This window comes from Panthera onca, chromosome D1, assembly GCF_046562875.1.
Source record: "Panthera onca isolate mPanOnc1 chromosome D1, mPanOnc1 haplotype 2, whole genome shotgun sequence".
NCBI classification, from domain to species: Eukaryota; Metazoa; Chordata; class Mammalia; order Carnivora; family Felidae; genus Panthera; species Panthera onca.
Window position 1 is genome coordinate 48938361 of NC_138348.1, and position 25315 is coordinate 48963675.

Genomic DNA, 25315 nt, shown 5'->3' on the forward strand with positions numbered 1-25315 from the left:
TTATGGCTGCCAGTTTAGAGAAAAACGTTGCACCAGTTAAACACTTAATTGCAACCAATACCTCAAACTCACCTCAAAATAACTTACTATTTTGTAAAATTGCAAACTCACTTCAGAATACCTTGGAACCGAACCAGGATTGGCTTCAGGGATTGATACACTGTCAGATCATACTGTCCTCCTTTCTCAGTTCTATTTCCATGTTGATTCACTCTCTTCTCCTATAGATAGGCCTTTTCTAAGCAGTGGAAAGCTTGACCAACATAGCAATTGGAGCATCTGCAAGGTTCCAGGGAAAACTGCATTTGGCCTAGCCCAGATCATATAAATGCCCCTGTATTCAAGGGAGAGGTCTTCATTACCAGAAATGTACAGGGATGATCACTGGATGAATCTTTGCCAGGTAGGTGACTTTTCAATTTGTGTTGACTGCCTATTATCAGATATTTTTAGGTTTTTTTTTTTCTGATTATAAAATAAAGGCTCAGTGTTTAAAATCCGTAAAGTTCTGGGGCACCTGGGTGGCTCAGATGGTTAAGCTTCCGATTTCAGTTCAGATCATGATCTCGCAGTTTGTGAGTTCAAGCCCCGCGTCAGGTTCTGTCCTGACATCTCTGAGCCAGGAGCCTGCTTCTGATTCTGTGTTTCTCTCTCTCTCTCTGCCTCTCCACCACTCACACTCTGTCTCTCTCTCTCTCTCTCAAAAATAAATATTAAAAAAAATTTTTTAATACAAAAGTTCAGAAAGGAAAAAGGGGTGGGAAATATCCCATAATTCCACCACTTAAATGACAGCCAATGTTAGCCTTCTGTTCTTTGGTTTAATGCTTTAAAAAATATCGCTTATATATAATTTTGCTTCCTGATTTTTCACTTTAACATGCATTTCCCCAAATCATAAAAATTCCTTGAAACATTGCTTTAAAGAGCCATATCCTATACTCTGAAAACTTTTTAACCACCTCATTCAGAAGGAAAGAAGGCAGCGGAGTGAGTCAGCATTCCTCCCATACATGAGCTCTGTCCTCAGGCACTTCAGTTCATAGGATTCAGTCCTTTCAGAAAAGGAGCCATCATACTGGAATTCCCCTCCCCCATTTCCTGCATTCCTCTAAACACTTTCAAACTTGTCTCATCCACATCCATCTGCTCTAGGCTTAAAGGATTTCCTATGAACTTGGTTAGTGGTTCAAACACTTTATTTACTTTCTTTTTCTTTAATGTTTATTTTGAGAAAGAGAGTGTGCGCGTGCGAGAGTGGGGGAGGGACAGAGATAGAGAATCCCATGCAGGCTCTGAGCTGTCAGCACACGGCCTGACACAAGGCTCCATCTCAGGAACTGTGAGATTATGACATGAGCTGAAATCAAGTCAGACGCTTAACCAACTGAGCCACCAGGTGCCCCTAGACAAACACTTTTTAATTTTTTTAAATGTTTATTTATTTTTGAGAGAGAGAGAGAGAGAGGGAGACAGAATCCAAAGCAGGCTCTGCACTGTCAGCACAGAGCTCGACCCAGAGCTCAAATTCACAGATCATGAGATTGTGACCTGAGACAGTCAGATGCTTAACTGACTGGGCCACCTAGGCGCCCCTTAATTTTTTTATGATGCTTTATATTTTTTTAATGTTTATTTATTTTGAGGGAAAGAGTGTGAGCAGGGGAGGGCAGAGAGAGGGAGAGAGAATCCCAAGCAGGCTCTGAGCTGTTAGCACAGAGCCCAATGTGGGGATTGATCCCACGAACCATGAAATCATGACCTGAGCTGAAATCAAGAGTCAGAGGCTCAACCAACTGAGCCACCCAGGTGCCCCCCAAGGCAAACACTTTAAATTTGAATCCTGAAACTTTGTAGCAATATCATCTGGGAAATTCCTTTTACCTATCTAAATCTCATATGCAAAATGGGGATTTTGTCATAGTTTTTATGAGGATTAAATTATATGTTTGTAAAACACTTAGCACATAATAGATGATCAACAAATGGTAGTAAAAACAGCAAAACCCAGTTCTCCTCTAACTATAGTCCTCTCCTCCCTTGCCCTTCTCTCTCAAGCCATGTTCCTTGAAAATGATTTATACTTGTTGTCTCTATTTGCTCATCTCCCATTTATATCCCAATTCACTGTAATCTGGCTTTTGTTTACCCCTCTAGTGAAACTGCTCACCAAAGATCTCCACTCTAGATGCCTTCAGGGAGCTTTGAGTCACTTCTTAATCTTTTCTGTATATAGTCACACTTAATTTCTCCTTCAAACTTCTCTTTTAGTTTCCATGACACCAGACTTCCCAATTTTCCCAATATTCAGACTGCCCCTTCTTTTCTCTTTGTTGCCTGCATTCTTTCTTTTAAATAGTATTTATCAACTTCCACATGTCTTGAAAAAGCAGGCTTCTTTGCTATAACATCTGAGTCAGAATTCCGTCTTTTCTACTTACCAAACTGAGTTCCTAAGTTATTTAACTTACCTCAGCCTCTCCATCTGCAAAAAGGTGACCCCTCTCTGGATAATCATCCTAATGGAGGCATTGTACACTGAATTTCCCATTGGCACAATGGATTGGTAGGCATAAACTGGAATTCCAGACCTGGAAACCCGTTTCATAAGAATGTCAAAACTCAAAACAAATATAATGCTCTTCAAAATATTTATTAACCATATAAAACTAAACAATATGAACTATGATATAAATGTTCCTTGAGGTATTTTTCTTCATAGGCTGGACTGGCCGAGGATTCTTAGACTCTTAGTTTAATGAAGTTTGGACAGAACATGTCATCTTTTCCTGGTAAATCTTCCTAGAGCATACATAGATATTTTTCCTTACTCCACAGACCTTTGAACTGCATTGAAAATTAGGGTCATCTGCCACAAAGAAAAAAAAAGTTCAATGATGTTCAGATGAATGCTTCTCAAAGTTTTTAAAAGCTTAATGTTGGGAAAGTGTAAGTTTCAATGATGTCTTACTCCTCCAGTTTTACAAAAATCTACCTTGCTGAGCTTCTGAGAGATTTCTAACAATACAACCAGGTTTGCAGGAGAAACTTCTAGATCCACTCACTCTGCAATGTCAAATCAGTTCATTGATGCTTTTTACGGTTCTACAAATGCCTTCAAAATACTGAATGAGGCAGGTTCCTCCAAATTCCTAGTTTCAGGCTTCACTTAGGATTTTCACAATATCCAAAACACTTTCAAAATTCTTTTTTGATCCATCCTCCTTGTCGACCGCTTTCATTGGCCTTTAAAAATTTCACAAATAAATATACCTTAAGGATGCAATGACTTATTTGATCTGTTGGCTAAAGTCAGGGAGATGCTTTGTGGAGATGAACTGGGAAGGAAAACTACTCTAATGTCAGGATGCTGCTTCTGCTTTAAGAATTAGAAGACAGCTTAAAGCATTAAGCTGTTAGCAATATTTTAAATGCCATTATTTCTTGACCTCTGGAACAGAGTGAAAATGAAAACCAAAGCTTCAGAATTGGCCCTTCAAGACATTAGCTCACTAATTAAAGGGGACTGCCTTGGATTCGTGACAAGTTAACGTAAGGCAACAATTCCATTTGCACTCAACTGCAATGTAGGATTCCTCCTACCCAACTGCATAGTCAATATTTAAAATGCTTCTTCCTTACTAAAGTAAGCTTTCCAAAACAGTTTTATCTGTTACATATGTCTCAAAAAATAACAGGCATTTAACTTTGCATTCCAGTTTTTTCTGGAAAATTCTTCAATGCTTCAATAGTAGCAGTTGTAGCTTCCTCCTGGTGTTATGCTAACAAGTTCTCATTCTGTTATAAAAACAAACAAAACCTGTTCAGTGTGCAGTGTTCCCAGCTAATGAAAACCCTATTCCCATGTGTCCATCCACATGTCCATCCCATGTGTCCTAGTTCAGGCCCTCTTTACTCTTACCCTGAGTCAGAACAATAGCTGTGAAACCAGTCTACATGTAATCCCCTGCATCTACTCACTGCTCTACCACCAGCATCTTCCCAAACTATGTAATTGTCCTTTGAGCTACCACTCTAACTGTAGAATCCCTCCAACATAGCACTTACTACATTTTATTGTCATTTTATGTTTACCTGGGTCTCCCCTATTTTATCCTGAGTACCAAGGGGCAAAGACTATTTTTTACTGGTCTTTGGGCTACTAATTAGCACATAGAAGGCACTCAATGTAAGTATCCGGTGGTGAATGAATATAAGCCCAACTCTCCTCAGCTTTCAAATGGTTTAAGAATTCCTTCTTAGAAAACCAATTTTTTCCTACTTAATCTAATATTTTTAAACAATATGTGAAAATTTTACTGCAAATATCAACTTGATGAAAAACACCTGATTTTTTTTCTTTGAAGCTAGTGCACTTGAAAAATGCACCTTGACTTTGAGTGATCCCAATACACACCAATTATACTTTTTATAGCTTTGTCATCAGTGACTACTGAAATGTGTTACCTACTCCAGTCTTTGCAGCTTTTTAGGCTGTCACCCACACTGATCAGCTTTCTTCTCTACTGTTCCTGCCTACACTAATTCCTTTCACACCTCTAAAATGTGCATTTTAGCATGCCATAGGCTTAAAAGCTGAATAAAGTTATTAGAAATGTTTATAGTGGGAGAAATAGACCCTAATCAAACAAATCGTTTACCCATGATCAGAAAGCACAAGGATCTTGTAACATCTTTTTTTGTGTGTGTGTGACCTTACTCTGGTTCTAATCTACATCAGAAAAAGATGTCACGTAGAATTAGCACTGTTTATCACTTGAATCTGCACTCTTAATTCTTAAAAAATCCAGCCTAGTTCAACTGAGTTACAACCTCATTTTAAAGCTCTCTTCTGTGACTCAGCTCAAATTAGAAAATTATGAGTCATTACATCCACTTAATAATCTAAAGCTATTTTAACCTACATTATATTACATTTCTAGCAGATCAAATGTATAATATACAATGTGATGAACAAATATTAAATATGACAAATGAAAAACATTTATGATTGATGGACAAATTTTTCTTCAATCACAAAATGTAACTGATGTAGACTAAAGCTCATCATTAAACAATAAATGTTTCATATTCTATCAAAAATGTGTCCTCTGCTTTTAGTACTTTATATACATTATACTCTAAATGTTAAAATGTGATAGTAGACATAAAATAGTAGAAAACAGGCATCACAAGATTTAGACAATTATGGTAAGCTCAGAGTGACTTTTAATATGCCAATCAATGTTAGTAAAACACAAGTCAAGCAGACATGTGCAAACATGTTTCAAACCAAAATTAATAGGCAAACATACGACAGACAAATTCTATATTGTTTTTGCTTCTGCAATGTCTGGTTAGCCAGTATTATTAGTCAAATGGCTAATCATTGATAAAATATATTTTGTGAAAAGCTTGGAATAGTCAGAAGTCATTCTGGCATTACAAACAGCTATGTACACTATCGCCAAGATTAGTTTATATACACAAATATTGAAGAGAAACCGGGGAAAACATTTAAAAACAGACTAACAATACAATCAAGTACAAAGCTTGGGTGGAGGGAGAGAACATTTTTAAAAAGGGTCAGGGAAGGGCATTATCAGGAAAAATTACAAAACCAGTAATAATTATACTACATTAATACAGCAATCCAAAAGGGGAAAAAAAAGGTGCATTACTCCAATGCACTAGCTTCAAAGTTCAAAGGAAAAAAAGGCAAATAGCTGCTTGTCATCAAGAGCAGCTACATATTTCACATAATTGTTTTCCAAAAAAGCCTATTAACAACAATGATTGTTTAATGCTACAATTTTACAGCAAGGACAAAACTAAAATAGCAGCAAATTCACAAGGCAATACTTCCACAGAATTATCATTCCATGGTTCATGCAGTGCCTACAAAGTGCTCCCAGTTGGATATACAAGTATAATTCACAATTAAAAAAAAAAAAAGAAATAGAAGATTGACACACAGGTACACTGAAGGCTGAGTAGTACTGAGTCTCTTAGCATTTCCCTTTTCAAAGGGAGAATATGTTTGTAATAAAGCCCTTGAGTCCTTTTTACAGGTCACTACAGGGAAAGTCACCTTTTATTACAATGCAACAGCAAACCATAAGCAGCACACCACCACAGTGGTTAACCCTGGAAAGGCTGGTGTAACATCCAACAGTGACTGACATCCTACAGAAGACAGACTAGTAAGACTAGACGAAAGCCTGATATAGCACTGGTCAAAATACAGCTTTCAACTGTAATTCACAAGTAAAAGTCCTAAAGGTATTTCAGTAAAACTACTGACACCGATTGAGAAAGTAATTTGCAAACTGGATTCTAGCAGTGATTTCAACCTAGCTTCCTCTTGTCACAGTTTTTTGGGGGAGGTGGGAAATGAGTAGTTCAGTATATGGTAAGGCTGACAGAGCGGTTCATTTTCTTTCCAATAAGTCGAGATGTTCTATTACTCTGGGTGGTGGACCTAGTGGTCATCCGATCAGTGAAGAGTGCTCTTTCCTCAGCTGCAGCTTTTGCCATCTGGGCTTTCTTGAGTTCTCTAAGAACATAAAAATAGGAAACAAGACTTTTCACCTATTGTTTTAATCCCAGGAAGGGATCATAGGAGGCCAAACATATAACTATATTGTCAGTTGGGAGATCTTAGCATGTCATCATTATTCTAAAGATATAACTGAGGAAAAAACTACAATATTAACTTTGCTTTTGCTCAAACAACTTAAATTTATGATTTTATTTTGTGCTCTCAAAATTAAAATATCATATACACTTGAACACAAGTAATAAAGATGCTAATAAAGAGGACAATAAATCTTACATAATTTCAAACAACACTACTAATTTATATTGTGAAACTATCTCTATATAATAGAGATAAAAGGAAAATTCTACTTCCTATTTGTATGAACTATGATGGCTATCAAACTAGTGGCAAATAAACCTTTTAATATTTCAAGACAGTTTTATTAGATTAAAATCAGCAATAAAGCAAATGAATTAGAATTAACATTCCAATCATTTTAGTGAAAATATCAAAGGTCATTCAGATCAAATATGAGACTCATTTACTAACCTAATTGACATGAATTTAATCCTTTCATAAAAATAAACAAAAAATGAAGGAAAATGTTAATTTATGGTGAGCGTTTAGGGGAGAAAAAACCTGTACAGGCTCACTTAGCTTTTGCCAAAGGGATTGGGGATTATTACCACTTGCAAATACTTGCTAGTCTTAAAATTTTTTTTAAGTCTAGGGGTGCCTGGGTGGCTCAGTTAAGCATCTGACTTCAGCTCAGGTCATGATCTCACAGTTCGTGAGTTTGAGCCCCATGTCGGGCTCAGAGCCTGGAGCCTGCTTCGGATTCGGTCTCCCTCTCTCTCTGCCTCTCCCCCACTCACACTCTGTCTCTCTCTCTCAAAAAATAAAATAAAATAAAATAATTAAAATTTAAAACATTTCTTAAGTCCATAATTTCAAAGTTGAGGAACAATACAAATTAATAGATCACAAACACTAATTTAAGGCAGAAATCCCCAAATTTTAACTGTATAGCATACCAGACCACCAGAGCCTTCACTGACAAAAAGCCTAAGTCATCTCATTAAAATTTGAAAATGAAAGTTAAAACATTCCAAAAACCCTCACTTACTTCTGCAAAAGTGAATTTTTGAATTTTTCAGCATTCAATTCTATTCGTAATTGTTCTGCACTTTTTCTAGAAGCAGATAGCAATACTGAATGTTTTACCAGTGCCATTGCTGAAGGTCTTTTCTCTGGGTCTGGATGAATCATAACCTTAAAAAGATAAGTAAAATTAAGGTAAAGACAGGCAATTTAATAAAACATTAAACCATTTCAATAAAAAGTGCTTTATATACAAAAAAAAATGCTCACTTTTAGCAACTCTGTAAACTCTTGGGAAAGCACTTGTGGAATCCGAGGTAATCTACCCTGTCTGATTTCATGCCATTGATCTCCATTTCTAGGAAGAGGTTCAGCACCAGCAGCACACACCACTGTGAGGGCAAGGGCAAAAATATCCGCTTTTGGTAGATGGGTATAGTTCTGTAAAATTTAAAAAAAAAAAATTTTTTTAAGGGAATATAAAAACACCCAAAATAAGGTAAAATTACAGTGATGGCTTAAGTGAGAAATAGAACTAAATTGAAATATCCAATGCCACATTTAACTTTTAAGACCTATTCAGAGAAAAAGCTAAATTTGAGGAGTTTTTTTTAAATTACAAAGTAATACATACTTTGGGAGGGGAGTGGTAAATACATTTCTAAAAGTAAATGCCTTCTCTTTTTCAGTGGTTTGATTCAACTCTTAGAAACTCCTATCCTTCTGGGGGCATTCATATGAAAACACAAAACACATATATATGGACAGGTTACAAATATACATACACGTATAAAAAGAACAATGGGATCATACAATTTATTTGTTCTACATGTTCCACTTGCATTCAAAACTCTTACCACGAAATATTTTGTCACTTTTTTTTTTTTTGGTCACACTCTTTTTGAAACAGTTCTATTAACTATATGTCATTACTTATTTTTGTTCCCTTACTGCTAAACACTTACTTACATTGTTCTCAAATGGGAATTCTGGATCAAAGGGTACAGGATTTTAAAACATTGATAGACACAAACTCTTTGATCTCCAAAAAGGTTATGGCATTTTATAGTTCCAATAGTAATGTATGAGAAATTGTCTTTTACCACAACTCCACCATTGTTGAATACTGTAAATCTCTGCCTCTACTGAATTTTGCTAAATTAAATACCCCAGCTAATGGTTTAGGCTTTTTTTTTTTTTTTTGACCATTTTACCTATTATTAGCTTAAAAATTTAATGTCTGCATTGTTATAAAGCAAACAGGATTATTAAAGAAAAAAAACTACCTCCTGCAAAACTTCATTAGCAAGAAAACGGCTATCACCCTCTTCAACTTGTGGACTAGAGATCCTTGTTACATGACCAAGATCACCTATAAGTATTAAAAAAAATAGAGTCAAGAGTTAAACAACCTCTTACTTTATTTTAAGGTAATAATCTGGTCATCTTTTTTTCTTACCTATTTTAAACATTACTTTGTTTGATGCCCAGTCATCTTCATCTCCTTCTTCAGAGGCAGCATTTGGGATTGAGGTTCGAGATATGAAAATATTGCCTGTCAAACAATTAATTATGTAAGCTGCACTAACAATTAATACTATAACCAAAGCTCAAAAAACAAGGCCATGCAACAGAATCATCACAAAAGCTTTCAAATACAGATTCTCATATGTTCTACCCCAAAAGCCAATGAGAGTAAGAATCTCAGGGGATAGGAACTGGGGTTATATTTTCTAGGAACATATTTTCTTGCCTAGTACTGATCTTTGAACACTTGGAAACTACTGCATTAGACCCTTGTCATCTACACATTGATCTTCGGCTTTAACTACTTAGAAACAATACAAAAAGTAATAATGTAGTAATTTGTGATGCTACAAAATTATAAATTTTAACCTAATGCTACAGGCTGGTGCAAAACATACAAATAATAGAACTTGAATTTGGCTAACCATACAGCATCTACATCCCAATGTAGCTCTGTGGTTCATTTCTGCTGTACACATACTTTTTTTCTTTAAATTCTAGTAAGTTTATGATTGACATAAGTTTCAGTGACAGTTTTCACTTTAACAGTTCTACCAATGTAATACTGAGTTCATAAATGTTATATTTACTGAAGTCATCTTTCCAACTTCACTTTATTTATAGGACAACTTACTTTACGATGGTATTTGTGAATTTGAAATTTTAAAATTCACATGCCTTACTATTTTCAACTTTTGGTACTTATAAGGGTCCACTGTGTTCGTCTGACACTTAATACAAGGTGTGAGTGATTTAAATCTTACTAATTCATATTTACTGCCTTCAGTCCAAATATTATATTTTCCCTTTTGAAAATAAAAATCTGAGTTGTTTACACATAGGTAAGAAATTCTTCATGTAACTTACAGAATTAAAGTAGGTTGTGTAAAATGATTTAATTTCTCATAAATCACACATTTCCACAGACAAAAAAACAAAAACCAAAAACTTCATTAAAGTCAACTTAAAAACACCTAGCTATGGGGTGCCTGGGTGGCTCAGTCGGTGAAGCATCAGACTTTAGCTCAGGTCATGGGCTTATAAGTTCTGTGCTGACAGCTTGGAGCCTTCCTTGGATTCTGTGTCTCCCTCTCTCTCTGCCTCTCTCCCACTTGTGCTCTGTCTCTCAAAAATAAATAAACACTGGGGGTGCCCAGGTGGCTCAGTCGGCTAAGTGTCCGACTTTGGCTCAGGACACGATCTCACAGTCTGTGAGTTCAAGCCCTGCATTGGGCTCTGTGCTAACAGCTCAGAGCCTAGAGCCTGCTTTGGATTCTGTGTCTCCCTCTCTCTCTGCCCCTCCCCTGCTCTGTCTCTCTCTCTCAAAAATAAAAACATTAAAAAAACTTTAAATAAACAAACATTAAAAAAAAAACCACACACACACACACACACACACACACCTAGCCTAAAATTCATACTTGAATTCATCAACCTTTTAGCTTTAACTTCCACTTTGTAGGAAACACAGAGGAAAGAGGAATAAGCTAAATGATGCAAGGGAGGGGCACCTGGGTGGCTCAGTCGGTTAAGCGTCTGGCTTTTGGTTTTGGCTCAGGTCATGATCTCATGGTTTTGGGAGTTCAAACCCTGCACTGGCTCTGTGCTGACAGTGTGGAGTCTTCGTGGGATATTCTCTCTCTCTGCCCCTCCTCCGCTCATGCTGTCGCTCTCTCTCAAAAATAAATAAGCTTTAAAAAATTATAAAAAATTACGGCGCCTGGGTGGCTCAGCTGGTTGGGCATCTGACTTCAGCGCAGGTCATGATTTCAGTTTGTGGGTTCGGGCCCTGCATCTGGCTCTGTGCTGACAGGTCAGAGCCTGGAGTCGGCTTCTGATTCTGTGTCTCCCTCTCTCTCTGCCCTCCCCCATCCACATGCTCTCTCTCTCTCAAAAATAAACATAAAAAAAAAAAAAAAAAAAAAGGATAGAAGCAGATGCAAAACATAGTCCTGAAATGGATACTAGTATGGACAAATCAGCCATCAAGAACCTGGGACACCTGGGGAAAATTTAAGCATGATCTGGGTATTAAAGGAGATGAAAATTTACTGAAACAAAAAGGTAGAGGTGACAGATGACAAGTTTTAAAACAGTATGTACATTATGAGGTTATTTTAACAAAATGAGAGGGATTTGCACTAAAATGCCATTGTAGCATGCACTTGCATCCTTTTAATATAAGATAATCATACTGCATGTGTCATTTGTTTTCTGCATAATACAGTAACACTTTCATGGTATATAGGCTAGAAATACCACGTTTGTATAGGACTTAAGTTTCCAAAAACATGTTCACATATCTCATTTGATTCTAACAACCCCATTACCAGTACCAGCATTACTTTAGGATTATGGTTCATAGCCTAGCAGAAGAGAAGGTCTTTAATTTTTTTTTTTTTAATGTTTATTTATTTTTGACAGAGAGAGACAGAGCATGAGCAGGAGAGGGGCAGAGAGAGAGGAAGACACAGAATCCGAAACAGGCTCCAGGCTCTGAGCTGTCAGCACAGAGGCCAACACAGGGCTCGAACTCACAGACCGCGAGATCATGACCTGAGCCGAAGTCGGACACTCAACCGACTGAGCCACCCAGGCACCCTAGAAGAGCAGGGCTTTAAACAACAGATTCTCAGTCTCCCCATCAGAGTACTACCTAGTTCATGACTATACAGTTCCCATAAGACGTGGCAAATTTTTCCAACTTTTAATAAAAATTAGTTTATTGTCTCAAATATTTTGGGAAAACAAGGGAAAAGGTGTCTGGAAATCATAAAACAATACTTACATGTGGCTAAAAGTTCTTTTAAAACTAACAATGAAAAAACACAGTAAGATGTATGTATATATACACATACATATAAAGTTTATTTATTTTGAGCGAGAGAGAGAGAGCGCGAGCTGGGAAAGACACAGAGGGGGAGAGAATCCCAAGCAAGCTCTGTGATGACAGCGCAGAGTCTGACTGTGGGGCTCAAACTGACAAACCATGAGATCATGACCTGAGCCAGAATCAAGAGTCAGATACTTAACCAACTGAGCCACTCAGGTGCCCCATGGACGTGTATGTTTTCATGTTGTTTTAATGAAATCATTTATTCTCTATAACACTAAAGAACACAGGTCAGAGAATTTGTAATACTTACTAGGCTTTATATCCATGTGAACCAAAGACATTGAATGAATATACCTCAAGCCCCGGCCAACTTGCAAAAGGAGATCCTTCAACTCTGCTTCTGTAAAGTAACTCATGCTTCTATAGTTTTCACTTATGGCATCAGCTAAACTTCCACCTAACGAACATGGAAAAAATTAGCAATTTCTTCTTTCTGAAATATTTTTCTCCATCTTTACTGAATGTTCACAAACTCAACAAAGAAAGTGACATTTTATAAGACCTATTCCCTCCTCCTTGTTTGTGATATCAAAATCTTACTCTTTCAATAAGTAATATACTCACATAGGTACAAAATATAAAGTCTCTGTGTCATCCAGATACCCCAGCATCATACCTGGTTCTTTTTCCCAGAATAAACCAATGTTATTTGTTTCTTATATATCTTTTTCAATTCCTTTTTATACAAATGGTAACATTTTCATGATCTTGAAGATCATTCTTTACTAATACACAAAGACTACCTTGTTCTCTCCTAAGTCTCTATAGAATTCCACTGTATAACTGAATGGTAAGGAACTAACGAATCTCCTGAGGAACATTTTAAAATAATTTCCTTTGCTACTATATACTACGGTCTAAGAAATAACCTTGTACATTGGTCATACAACATACATTTAATATATCTCATAGAAAAAAAACTACTGGCTTTTAGAGTATGTATAATCATAAAACAATACTAGTATGTGGCTCAAGTGTGTGTGTGTGTGTGTGTGTGTGTGTGTGTGTGTGTGATACTAATCTTATATACAGGATAAACTTTTATAGCTGAGAGTTTTGGAAGACAAATCTGGGGCAATTTTACTTACACACACACAATCCCCCATAGAGAAGTCTGTACTAATGTATACTCCCATCATTAATATATGAGAATACTTGTTTTCCCACACCCTTGACAGTAGTCTATAAATTTTATAGGTAAAAACCAGTGTCTTAATATAGTTTTAACTTGCTTTTATAGAATCAAACCAACCAGCTAATTTGTTTATACTTTTAAAAAACTTTGTAAGTTTATACAAGTTTTATTAAAAACATTGTAAGTTTATAACTTATCTTAAAGGAAAAGAGGAGTTTTACAAAGCAAAACAAAACAAAAACCAAAACAAACCACATCTGTTTAAAGCTTAGTTAGGAATAATAAAATCAGAGCCAGGGTAATAAAATCAGGGAGGTATACTGATACATGTTGTTAGTCAGGAAAGGCTAAATAGCAAAATGTCCAATGTGTTTTAAAAATAAAAATTAATCACACACCTCGATATTTTAGGCTTAAGTATATTCTCCATACTTGTACAAATTTTGAACTTCAGGAAAAAGAGGGCTTAGAAGAGAGGTCAATAAGCTTGTCAGACAAGTGGGCTTGAAGTCCTAGACCAAGTTTAATAAGATAGAATACAGCTGCTTTTTAGTGGGTCCAGCACCTATAGCTAGGCCAGTTCCTTCTATCTCATTGCTGAAAGAAAGAGAGAGGTGAGAGAAGAGCAAGACACTCAACTGATATTTCAGGTTCTCTTCCCCTATCCATCAATATTTTTCCACACTTGTTTACCATGGGTAAAAATTTCAGTCTCTCACCAAACCAAGACAAAAGACTTAAAATGCAAATGAGTGTTTGAGATAATAAAGAAACTTAGTCATGGTAAAGGATATCAATTAATCACCATGTACAAATGAAATAACAGAATCATTTCCCTGTGAAACTATGGAAAAGGATTTGAAGATCAGGTCTATTGTTAGGACATTCAAAGTTTTATGTGGAGAGAAGAATGGTGGCAAAAGGACACAAAAAAAGAGTTCACAAATGTATCTAGATCGCCTTATTTGCTTTCATTTACATAGAATGAACTATACTGAGGCAATCCTGTTTCACACAGGTCTATTTATTTTTTAAAGATCTGTATATTCTTTGTTTTATACTGTTCCAAAATAATAAACTGCTTCAGAAGATTATTTTATAATTTAACTTTATACCAGGACAAGGTTTTGTTTTTGTTAGGACAAAGTCTTCATAATGAGAGGTTAGCAAGACAACTCACCTCTCCCTATCCCCCCAGGACCAAGAGTTTTCTCAAAATTATTTGAATTACACCACCACATATTTATTTGGTAGATTGTTACAAATTTGTGATCCCGGACTGCTACGGAAATCCTTGTTAAGAGGACCAGCCACATCAAAGTGAGAGAGAGAAAGAAACTAGAAGATGGCATCTAGCAAACACGGAGTAGAGAAGACATGGTCAGACGGCCCTATATTAAGTACAGTAACTGAAAAATGAAGGTTAAAAACGGGAAGAGTCCACAAGGCCATGAGAGACAGCTACACACATATTTTGATATGAATAGAAACATTTCAAGAGATGTGTGAAACAAATTAGCAGCAATGCTGTATACTGAGCACTTAATTCTTTTCAAGTGTAGAGAATAAAATGACAGTTCAGTAAGAAATTAGGCATGAGAAAAGGCTCTTTTACTTCTGTTTTGTTCAATGTTTTTAAATACTGAAAATCTGAATCCACTACCTACACCACTTATTTATTCACAAGCTATGAGATGGCTGGTCTTATTTAAGGAAAAAATAATGAAAGTCAACAAAAATAAGTAACACAAACATAAATCATTGTTATCACCTCTCAACTATTCACTAAATTCTAAATTCTCTACTATTCAAATATACAGAAATGGAAATCCAGTGTATATAATGATTTACCTATTTAATAACAGGTATTTATAAGAACCAGAATTGAGACCAGGGTTTTGACTAAGGTTTAATGAAAAAAGGGGGGAACCAAGTTGGTCCTTAAAAGACTTGCTGAAATCGAAAGCTCTCCAGAAGTCCAAAACTGAACTTCTATAGATGCTTGTTTTGTTGGTTTGGAGGGGAAATGAGGGAGAGAGGCAAAGCTAGAGAACTAAAAGAGTGTAACATAATAAAAAAAGTCTGAGTGGATTCTAGTGGTACACTAGGCTGGATAAACAGGAATAGGGGCAAGATTATAGAATACTTTGGACAAATGGCTGAAGTTAGAACAATGGAGAGTCACTGTCACTGGTTTAAACCAGTATCAGTTTTAATAGCACATAAAATGAAATGGAAAAGGAAGACTAGATACATTGAACCTGCGTTATTAACTACTATATCCCACATACACTATGCTACATGCTATGGATGCTAAAATACATATGGCAAGTCCACTGTCCTCTCCAAATCAGTGTGACTAACATGCACACAATATGCACAATTCTACTACTGAGGTAAAAGGGACGTTTACAATTTTTACTTAACATCAAGGTAGGCAATGAACTTGAAATTCATGTTAGGCTCCTTGATCTTTGTATTTTAAGAAATAAAAGGGGGGAGCGCCTGGGTGGCTCAGTTGGTTGGGTGGCCGACTTCAGCTCAGGTCATGATCTCACGGTTTGTGGGTTCAAGCCCCGCATCGGGCTCTGTACTGACAGCTCAGAGCCTAGAGCCTGCTTCGGATTCTCTCTCTCTCTCTCTCTCTCTCTCTCTGTCTCTCTCTCTGTCTCTCCCCTGCTTGCACTCTCTCTCTCTCTCTCAAAAATAAACGTTAAAAAAATTTTTAAATAAAATTTAATTTAAAAAAATTTATAAAAAAAGAAATAAAAGAAACACAGAATTAAAGTAGGATTTCAGATAAAAATAAGTATTTCCTCGGTGTTCATTTTTCTGAGCTCACAAGTTTCAAACAGAACAATGTATTACTCACCATTACAATACTCATTCTGTATAAGCATATGATCATCTTCTGCCCATGCAGAGAAATATCGAACTACATGAGAATGTTGTCCAAGCACTGCATGGGCATATACTTCCCTCAAAGCGTTCTGCCTAGGAGAAATTTGAGATTGATAGAATGGTACATCATTTTTATTCAAGCCTAAACTGAATTAATTTATCTGAAACTTCATAAAAGAAACTTGACTTGTTATCTATCATTATGCTGAAGAAATAACTTCCTTGAGAGGGAGGGTGTTAAGACTCTGTACCAGATTTTTCTAAAGGCTTCCATTAAAGAAAAATGTTAGTTACAAAGAAGGAACCTTGCTGGCCCTAGGACTCGGGAAAAACAAAACTCCATTTTACTGTGAATTCATGGATGCTACCAGAAAAAAGAAATTTAAGTTAGCCTTCAAAATCAGACTACTCATATTATTTTACCAAGTTCAGTAAGAATTAATGGCACAAAATGAAAAGGATCTGATTAAATTATTATGGCTTCTCAAAAGTGAGAGAATTAATTTCACTACTTGGTTATGTAAAATCTTAACATTTGCAACACCATAGGGAATAAGAGTAAAAGACAAAAATTTTAATACGTACTCATCGACGGAGCCAGCCAATGGCTTTTTTGATCGCTTAATGGCATAAACGCATCCATCCAGCCTCTTCACACACTTAAACACAGAACCAAATTCTCCAGAGCCAATTTTCTCTAGCTCATGAAATTCTGTTGTATACCGTGACTTCATATTGCTTTCAGTAATTGTGATTCTCTGCAATAAGGGGTATATTCACAAAGACACGAAAATGATTTTTTGCTATAATAGCCCTATGTGTGAAATTTAAAAATCATTACGTTTTATGTTTGAATGCGTATTTAACATGTATATATGGTTACTTGTTAAGTAAGAAGTCGAAAATGAAATTTCAGAAACAATAAAAAAATAAAAAGCTATTTACTTTAGCAGGTCTTGTTTCATCTTCAAACTCATAATCACTGGCTTCCATATCTTCACCACAAGAACTGGAAAACATTATGTATGTTTCTATCAGATCTGACAGACACATCAACTAGAGATCCAAAACGTTATCTGATAGATGTACAGTGAAAATGCATTTTAATGAATAAAAACAGACAAGAAAGCACTTAATTTTGTAATCATAAGATATACCTCAGCTGATTAAAATGCTGTCCCTACTGAAAAAAAATGCAGATTAACTACAAGCCAATACCACTGCACATATCAAAATTTAAGTCTTTCTAAATAATAAATAACTCTCTCTGCCTGCTTCATTTTGACACCAGATTTCCTACAAGCCATCTAGGCTTTTTATTCCTTCCTTTCTTACACCACTTCTTCTCCACAGCTGATTACTTCCCACCTGCCTCTCCTGGGAAGCAAGTGCTAGTAACAGAAAAATTTCAGAGTATAAATTTCCATGTCATTCAGATGAAATTAAATTTTGATAAGTACCACAAATCAACCTTGGATGGTTAGGGAACCAAACTAAATAACTTACTCATTCCAATGTGTTCGCTTTCTTCTACGACACTGTCCTGAGGAATGAAGTAACACAGAATCTGGGGTAAAAGGATTAATATTCACTTGAGGAGTCTGTCGCATGTCAAATTCCCTTTTTCCTGATTTTTCTGTATCCATGAACAAAGAACCACCTCGGAGTTTAACAGAGCTGGAATCAATTCCTCGAGCTTTGGAGAGCAAACTCTAGGGCAGGAAAAGTAAAATTTTAGTATCTAAATTCTATAGACCGCTTTCTCAACCCAACCTTCAACAAGCTTTTCTCATGGCTGATAGTGCAGGTCAAAGCAACACACAATCCACCGCATCTCAAGCAAAATAAACAGTGCTTAACTTGAACAGTGAAAGGTAGATACCAATCACCTTTTCTGAAAAAGACAGCCACATAAAATAGGTCTCTAACACTAAAAAGAATAGAAATGCAGACTAAAATTAAGTTTATTCTAGAGTCTAAAAGTTAAACTCTTTCAATCCATCTAAAAATACAAAGCAGTCAGGGAGCCCCATAAAAGCTCCCTCCCGCCCCCCCCCCCCATCCAAATAGGGCTTTCAAAACCAACTTGCTGGACTCCTCCCCACACTTCCAAAGGGATCTTGCCTTGGGCATGTCCTTAATACACAAGAACACTCAAAAAACAAAAAACCAAAAAAACCCACACTTCTTCCCAAGGTCTATGATTAACCGCACTGAACCCGACTCACTTACAAGGTCCATTTTCCATACTACTCTTATAAACATGATACTTGTCTTCAGTTCAGGTAGGGTTCATTTCAAAATCTGTTACTTCTCAAGTTCCACAAGTGGCAATCTGCATACTCACTTGCCACTCAAAAACAGGTGCTGAACACCTCCTTCATTGTGATAAGTTATCAGCAGTTTGAAAGCACAAGGGTCCAAACAACACCACCACTGCTGGCTTTAACAGTTGGGTTGTCCCCAATCATTAGTCAGGCTGACCACACACATAGGCACTGCAAACCCAAGGGTGTAAACAAACGCTTACCCGATAAATATGCACGGATAGATTCTTAAAAGCTACCCTGAATTAAGGAATCTTTACGACTGGAAATGCTTGGAAGGCCAGCCTTTCCTCCCAAGTCGAAGCGCAGTCACCCTGCATACCTCCAACTTAACCCCTTAAGGCCACATGACACGAAACGGTAAGCGCATGAAAAAATTTTTTAACCGAACTCCTGCGTATGCCGCCCAAATTACAGGGCACCTCACTGCGTTTAAAAGGCACCATATGGCTGCCGCCCTCGGGAGTGTCAGGTGGCCGCGCCAGCACCACTCCAACATCTTTCCAGACCACGTTATATCAGTGCCACACTCCGGGCTGACACGCTCGGCACGGCCCCGACTCGACCCGCGTGAAATCGTCAGCCACCTGGACGGCGCCGATCTTGAAAGATGAAGAAGTTCCAGAAGAGGCCCATTGTTCAGTTACATAATCTTAACGGACAACTTCTGGGCAGGGCCAAAAAGAGGGGCTGCCAACTTTTTGTTGCGGCTCAGGGGAGCGAGTGGGGGTGCGGCCGGGCGGTTATGTAACCGAATCCGGGGAGCGCCGCGCTCGGCTCCTGGCGCCGCGGCCTTTTTAAAAGGCTGGGCGGGCGCGGGCTCGGGGCGCCCGGGCCCCGCGTCCTCTCACCTTGGGCGTGTGCGGCGTGTCGAAGAGCCGCAGCTTGCGGAAGGTCTTGTGCGGCGGGGTGCCGGGGTGGTCCGGCGGCGGCGAGCAAGGGCCCTCGCTAGCCCGGCGCGCCCCGCAACCGCGCGGGGACGCGTCCCCCGAGCCGCCGCAGCGCACCGGCGAGAACGAGCTGCCCAGGAAGTAGGCGGCTGCCGGCGACTTGACCGGCGATGAGGAGCCGAAGCCCTCCTCCTCCCATGAGTCGCCCTCGGCCCCGCCGCCCGCCGCGTCCGCGCCCGGACAGGCGCCTCGCAGCAACATGTCCTCCTCCAGCTCCCCGGGGCTGCCGGGGGCCGGGCCGGGCGAGCGGCGGCGCTCGGGCCCGGGCTCTGTGGGGCTCCGCGCGGGCGGCAGTGGAGAGTCAGGCTCTTGAAAGGCCGAGTCCTCCCCCGTGCTGTGGCCGCTGCCCTCCTCCTCTTCCTCCTCCTCCTCCTCCTCACAGTCGCTACAGGGCGAGAAGATCAGCTTCTGCCGCAAAGTGCAAGAAGCCCCGGGACGGCGGGGCGGCGGCGGCTGCTGCCGGCTTAGGAAGCTCATCTCGCCCTGGGGCCGGGGCCGAGGACCGGAGAGCCGAAGCCCGCGGAGTCGAGGACTCGGGACGGCCTAGGGGGCGGGTCCGCCACGTGCGACTGGGCGCGCCTGGTCGCCGCGGTGGCGGACTTGCGCGGCGGCGGGCTGCGGCTCCGGAGCGCTCGGGACTGCGGGCGGCGGTGGCGGGGGTCGGCAGCGGCGGCGCGGACTGTCCAGCGGAGGCGGGGCGGCCCGGGCGCCGAGGCTGGTGTCCCCGCAGGTCCAGCCGCAGGTTCGGGCTCCGCGGCTTCCCGCGACCGTTAACCACGTGAGTGCCCAGCCCACCAATCCCCGCCCAGCCCGGGGTTTGAAAAAAAAGGAGGGCGCGACGTAGCCCGCGGGGGAGGGATCAGCTACGCGATTTTGGCGCGAACCCGCTGGCTCCGCCCGCCCTCGGCGGCCCGGCCTGGGCGGGCGGGGCGCCACGGGCCTATGAGGGAGTCCGACCTCCGGGAACCCAGCCGGGCACCGCCCGGTCGGGGCCGGACGGGGCAGCCAAGGCGGCCCTCTGGGAGGAGCGAAGGGTGCTAGGCTCGACTAGGCCCAGCCGAATGCCACCCTGGAGGCGGCTTGCTCGTGGTACCTCAGCGCTCTCGGGTCTGAGGTGGGGGCCAGGGAACACTTCTGGGTTCCTCCGGGTCGGGGCGAGCAGGAAACCACCGTGGCTCTCCTGCCAGTCCCGTATCCTTTCGGTGCGAGCCGCTGGGGGCGTTGTAGGCGTGGCTGTAGGCAGTCACGTTCCCCGGTAGAGGTTTGAGCCGGAAATGGTGACTCGGGCCTCTGGAGCTTTGCGAACTGAGCGCGTTGCTTAGGCGGGACCCAGAAATCAGCAGGAAGGCCCACAGACGAGAGTCGGAGGCGGGGGAACGGCTGTGGGGAAGGCCTGTGGAGCCTCAGTTTCCCCCCAGGGTGGCTGTTAGGGTCGGGTGTGTCCCCAGCGAGGTGAGTTCCCCCAAACTGTGGCAGTCCACCCGAGACTTGTCCAGAGTAAATACCAGCGGCACCAACAGTCGGCCCCAGCACGAAACCAAGTGCTCACCACGCGGCCACGGTGTTTATATTTGTTTGCCAGCACGTGGGCAAGTGTTGGCAAAACGGATTGGCCCACCTCACAGCAAACTTAAATGCACCTTGAGAAGAAATCACTCTAGTGCCCGGTCAAACTGTGATCTCATCTGCCCTTTAGAGTCGCACAGGAAAGTTTCTGGAATTTTTCAGATGTAAATAACCCCGTGATGAATATTCTGACGCCTCGCGTGGTTTTTTTTTCTGTGTTGTTTGAGGTTTTTTGTTTTTTTTTAAAGATAGATTCATAGAAGTGAGAATTACTAGGTCAAAGGATATAAGCTGCCAGACTGACCTCCAAAAGAAAACAATTTACTTTCTCACTAGCAGTGGATTAGTGTACGCTGCTCATGAATTCTGGACATAAGTGGATATTTAATGTTTGTTAATGTAATTTTTTTAAATGTGTTGTTGTTTGTTTTTTGAGAGAGAGAGAGCAGGGGAGGGGGAGAAAAGGGGGAGACAGGATCTGAAGTGGGCTTTGTGCTGACGGCAGAGAGCCTGACTCTGGACTGGAGCTCACAAACGTAATATCATGACCTAAGCGAAGTCCATGGTTTAACTGACTCAGCCATCCAAGCCCCCTAATTTTGTTGCTTTGACTCATATGGTTGGACAGTTTTCATGTGCCAGTGGCCACTTATGTTTATTTCTATTGTCTGTTTTCTTATTGTAGCACTTTATGAATATTAACACTTGACCATATATGTTGTTCTAACACTTTTCAAAGACTGAACTCAAGCTGAATTTTTAATAATGGAAACACATTTTAGTACTGACCACATGGACCAAGAGCACAGTGTATATACATTGTATGTTAGCCAATTTGACAATAAATTGTATTTAAAAAAAATACCACATGGGAAATTCCCTGATATCACATACTGGAAGATGCAGTGAGGGGAAAACAGCTGTCTTCTCCAGACATTTGCTTTTGTGTCTTTTTTGTAGGTTAATCCAAATTTAGTGTTAAGCTCTTGAAAGACTGGAACTCTACCCTTTTGTTATGTTTCAAGGGGAGGCATTCTCTGATCCCTGGTGGCCAAACCCAAGGAATGATTTTTAGCACTCTTCCTACAATACCTCCTCTTCTTCACTCCTGATGGCAATATAAGCCTTTGATGTGGATAGTTGACCATATTGAATTGCTTTTCTTAATTTCATGTAAGTGTAAATAAAAATAACTTTAGGGGCACCTGGGTGGCTCAGTTGGTTGAACGTCTGACTTTGGCTCAGGTCATGATCTCACAGTTCATGAGTTCAAGCCCCACAGCGGGTTCTCTACTGTCAGCACAGAGCCTGCTTCAGATCTTCTGTTCCCCTCTCTCTGCACCTCCCATGCTTGTACTTTCTCAAAAATAAAACATTTTAAAAAATTAAAAAAGTAACTTCAGAAAACTACTCTTTATTGATCATTAGCATGAGTTGTATGTAAAACTAGTGTGTTTCCTAAGAACTTTAAGGGGCACCTGGGTGGCTCGGTCGGTTAAGCGTCCGACTTCGGCTCAGGTCATGATCTCTCAGTCCATGAGTTCGAGCCCCACGTCAGGCTCTGTGCTGACCGCTCAGAGCCTGGAGTCTGTTTCAGATTCTGTGTCTCCCTCTCTCTCTGACCCTCCCCCATTCATGCTCTGTCTCTCTCTGTCTCAAAAATAAATAAATATTTAAAAAAAACTTAAAAAAAAAAAAAACAAACTTTAAAGCCCAGTAGATAACTTCTCCCCAACTAGAATGTTGCTTCTAAGCCTGTTCTATGTAGGAATTCTGTATCCTCTGAGGCTATCCATGCAAGCTCACTTCCCCTCCCCCCTCACTCTTTCACAACACCCTGTTATTTCCTTAACAGGCTTATATCTATCTCAAAGTGTGTTGGTTGTTTATTTATTACTATCCCCTTCTAGAAAATGAGTTCCCTGAATATAGGAACCTTTTCTATTTTGTTTATTGCAGTATTCTAACATGGCTTACATGCTCAATATCTTCTGAGTGATAATAGAGCCCTTATTTAAATATTTGTTGATTGGCTTACTTTTCTATCCCAATATAAATTCAAATGGTACAGAAGTAACCCAGCTACCTCTTCTTGGAGGTAAATACTCTTTTAACATTTTTTTTTTCGACTCTTAACCATGCCACCTGTCTGCTTCCTTAAACTGGGAGGTCCTTGAAGTAGATTAGAGCAAAAGGGCCTGGCTTCCAAACGGGGAGGGAAGAGTTCTTGGTCCACAGAGCCAGTACTTTGAATTCTTGGCACCAAGTTCTGCCCACAGAATGGGAGAGGTAAATTTCCATAGAATGACTGAAGGAAAGAAAGAATTTCTTTAAAAGTAGGAAACAAGATTCAGTGGGAGAACCATTTCTTCTATAAAGCCTTTTCTTAAGTTTCTCCACTTCTAGGTAAAAGAGACACTCCGGGAACCAGGTTTTCTAACCACACTTGGCATGGACTCTGTAACAGTCTTTGTTTACTGGTCTGGCTTCCCTTCCTTCCACCCAGGGCTGAGATCAAGTTTTATTTGTCTTTAGAGCACCAGCGACCAGCAATGTGCCTTGGCCCCTGAGAAGGTACTTAATAAATGTTTCTGGAATAATTGAAAAAAAGCTGGTGTTCTTTAAAACAAAAGTGCCAAAATGAGTATGAAACCAAGGCCCTACCTCCTCTAGCTGAGAACATGGCACAATGTTATGGTTTAACTGCAGCAATGCCCTAACTGAAATTCTAAATGATTGTCCTGATTTTTTAAATTTCATGCTTCTCTGAGTACAGCACTCACTGTACTGGAGGGATGGAGTTATGCCCACCTGCCCGGGGCATATCTAATTCAAATTTCCTGTTCTTTCACCACCCAATGTTCCTAACTGTAATGTTGCTAGGCAACCTTTGCAGAATCCACAAGTTTGTGGTAATGTTGTAATAACTGAGTAAAAATCTTGCCTCTAGGTGTTGGGAGAACAAACAACCTGTTTATCCCCTTTAGACAGATGACTTAGCAAGTATAAGGCTTTAATGCCACTATTGTCAGCCCATTCACCTCCCTTAGCACCAAGATAAGCAAGATTCCTGCCTTGAAGATTTATAATTGAGATTCTAAATCACCCTCTCAAATACTTTTTTTTTTTTTAAGTTTATTTATTTATTTTGAGAGAGAAAGCTCAAATCCTGGAGGGCAGAGAGAGAGCCAAGAAGGCTCTGCACTGTCAGCACAGTTTGGGGCTCGAATCCACCAACCATGAGATCATGACCTGAGCCGAAGTCGGATGCTTAACCTACTGAGCCACCCAGTTGCCCCTCAAATTCCTTTAATATATGCAAGTACATAAATATATGTTCATATTCTTATTAACATAAGTCTTGCACTTTGAATGAAATATCTTTTAGTTCTTAGAGACTAATTTTTCACAGTCTGCAGACGTGTTTCATGAGAATAGCTAGGCTTTACCCAAAGCTGAATCTTTTCTAGTTTATGCTTTTGATTCTGGAGAAATAATAACTCTCTCTAAATAGGAGCCTATTCTGATAAATTTCTAATTTTTTTGAAAAAGAAGCCATGTTGGTCAAATGTGTTTTTCACTTAACAAATACTAGCAGGGGCAGTGGAGGGGGAGGGGGGTTGCGAGAGGTGCCTGGGTGGCTCAGTCAGTTAAGTATCTGACACTTGATTTCAGCTCAGGTTGCAATCTCTAGGTTTGTGAGTTTGAGCCCTGCACTGGGGGCTCTGGGATTCTCCCTCCCTTTCTCTCTGCCCCTTCCCCCCTCCCCCTACATCTATCTCTCAAAGTAAATAAATAAAATTTTAAAAATACATATTAGGGACGTGTCTGGCTGACTCATTTGGTAGAGCATGTGACTCTTGATCTTGGGGTCATGAGTTTGAGCCCCACATTGGGTGTGGAGTCAACTAAAAAAAAAAAAAAAAGAGTCAACCAGGCGCTCCCCAGACCAAATCTTTAAAAAACAAAACAAGAACAAATACTATGCTAGTAAAGTCCAACTGTCTTTTCTTCATCTTCCTTGTTATCTTTGCTTTTTCCCTTCCACTGCTTCTCTCAGCAAACTTCACCTTACTTCCACCCAGCTCTAACTGCCTATTGGCCCTGGCAGTCCAGATCTCAGGCTAGAATGTGGTACTCCTATCCCTGCTCCTATTTGACTTCTCAGGTATAGGTTAGCTTTCTGTACTCTTGTCACTTGCCTTCCTACCCTCTGATGGATAACATTGTTTGAACGTTTTACCACGTGTTCATTAGCTCACCCTGAGAATACAGTATAATCTAATTTAATTTCTCTTTAGTTCAATGGGTTAAGTGTGAGACTAGTGCTGTCCCTTACAAAGAATGTTCATACAAAGAGTGTTCAATAAA

At 39.9% G+C, this 25315-nt stretch overlaps 1 protein-coding gene across 2 annotated transcripts; it reads right to left on the reverse strand.

The window, feature by feature from the left end:
* Positions 1 to 2637: 2637 nt before the first annotated feature.
* On the reverse strand, positions 2638 to 20903 carry WEE1 (WEE1 G2 checkpoint kinase). Of its 2 annotated transcripts, XM_060605976.3 has the most exons (12): positions 19280 to 20903; positions 17608 to 17813; positions 17047 to 17110; positions 16687 to 16859; positions 16073 to 16194; positions 12316 to 12462; positions 9102 to 9197; positions 8929 to 9014; positions 7913 to 8083; positions 7668 to 7813; positions 6468 to 6556; positions 2638 to 2869 (listed from the first exon to the last, which is right to left on the reverse strand). In XM_060605976.3, the coding sequence occupies exons 1-12, from the start codon at positions 19853 to 19855 to the stop codon at positions 2751 to 2753; spliced, it is 1995 nt and encodes a 664-aa protein (XP_060461959.1). In that variant the 5' UTR covers positions 19856 to 20903; the 3' UTR covers positions 2638 to 2750. The 2 variants fall into 2 exon arrangements, with proteins under 2 accessions (XP_060461959.1, XP_060461961.1); XM_060605978.3 differs by lacking the exon at positions 2638 to 2869 and having other exon boundaries at positions 5213 to 6556.
* Positions 20904 to 25315: the final 4412 nt, after the last annotated feature.

What these genes read in the sequence shown, in the direction of transcription:
- WEE1 (XM_060605976.3), bottom strand. Translation starts at nt 19,855, where the DNA reads ATGAGCTTCCTAAGCCGGCAGCAGCCGCCGCCGCCCCGCCGTCCCGGG. An exon ending in AAGCGAACACATTGGAATGA is followed by an intron (nt 17,111 to 17,607) that starts GTAAGTTATTTA and finishes AATGTTTTCCAG; the next exon opens with TTCTTGTGGTGAAGATATGG. An exon ending in TTGGCTGGCTCCGTCGATGA is followed by an intron (nt 16,195 to 16,686) that starts GTACGTATTAAA and finishes AATTTCTCCTAG; the next exon opens with GCAGAACGCTTTGAGGGAAG.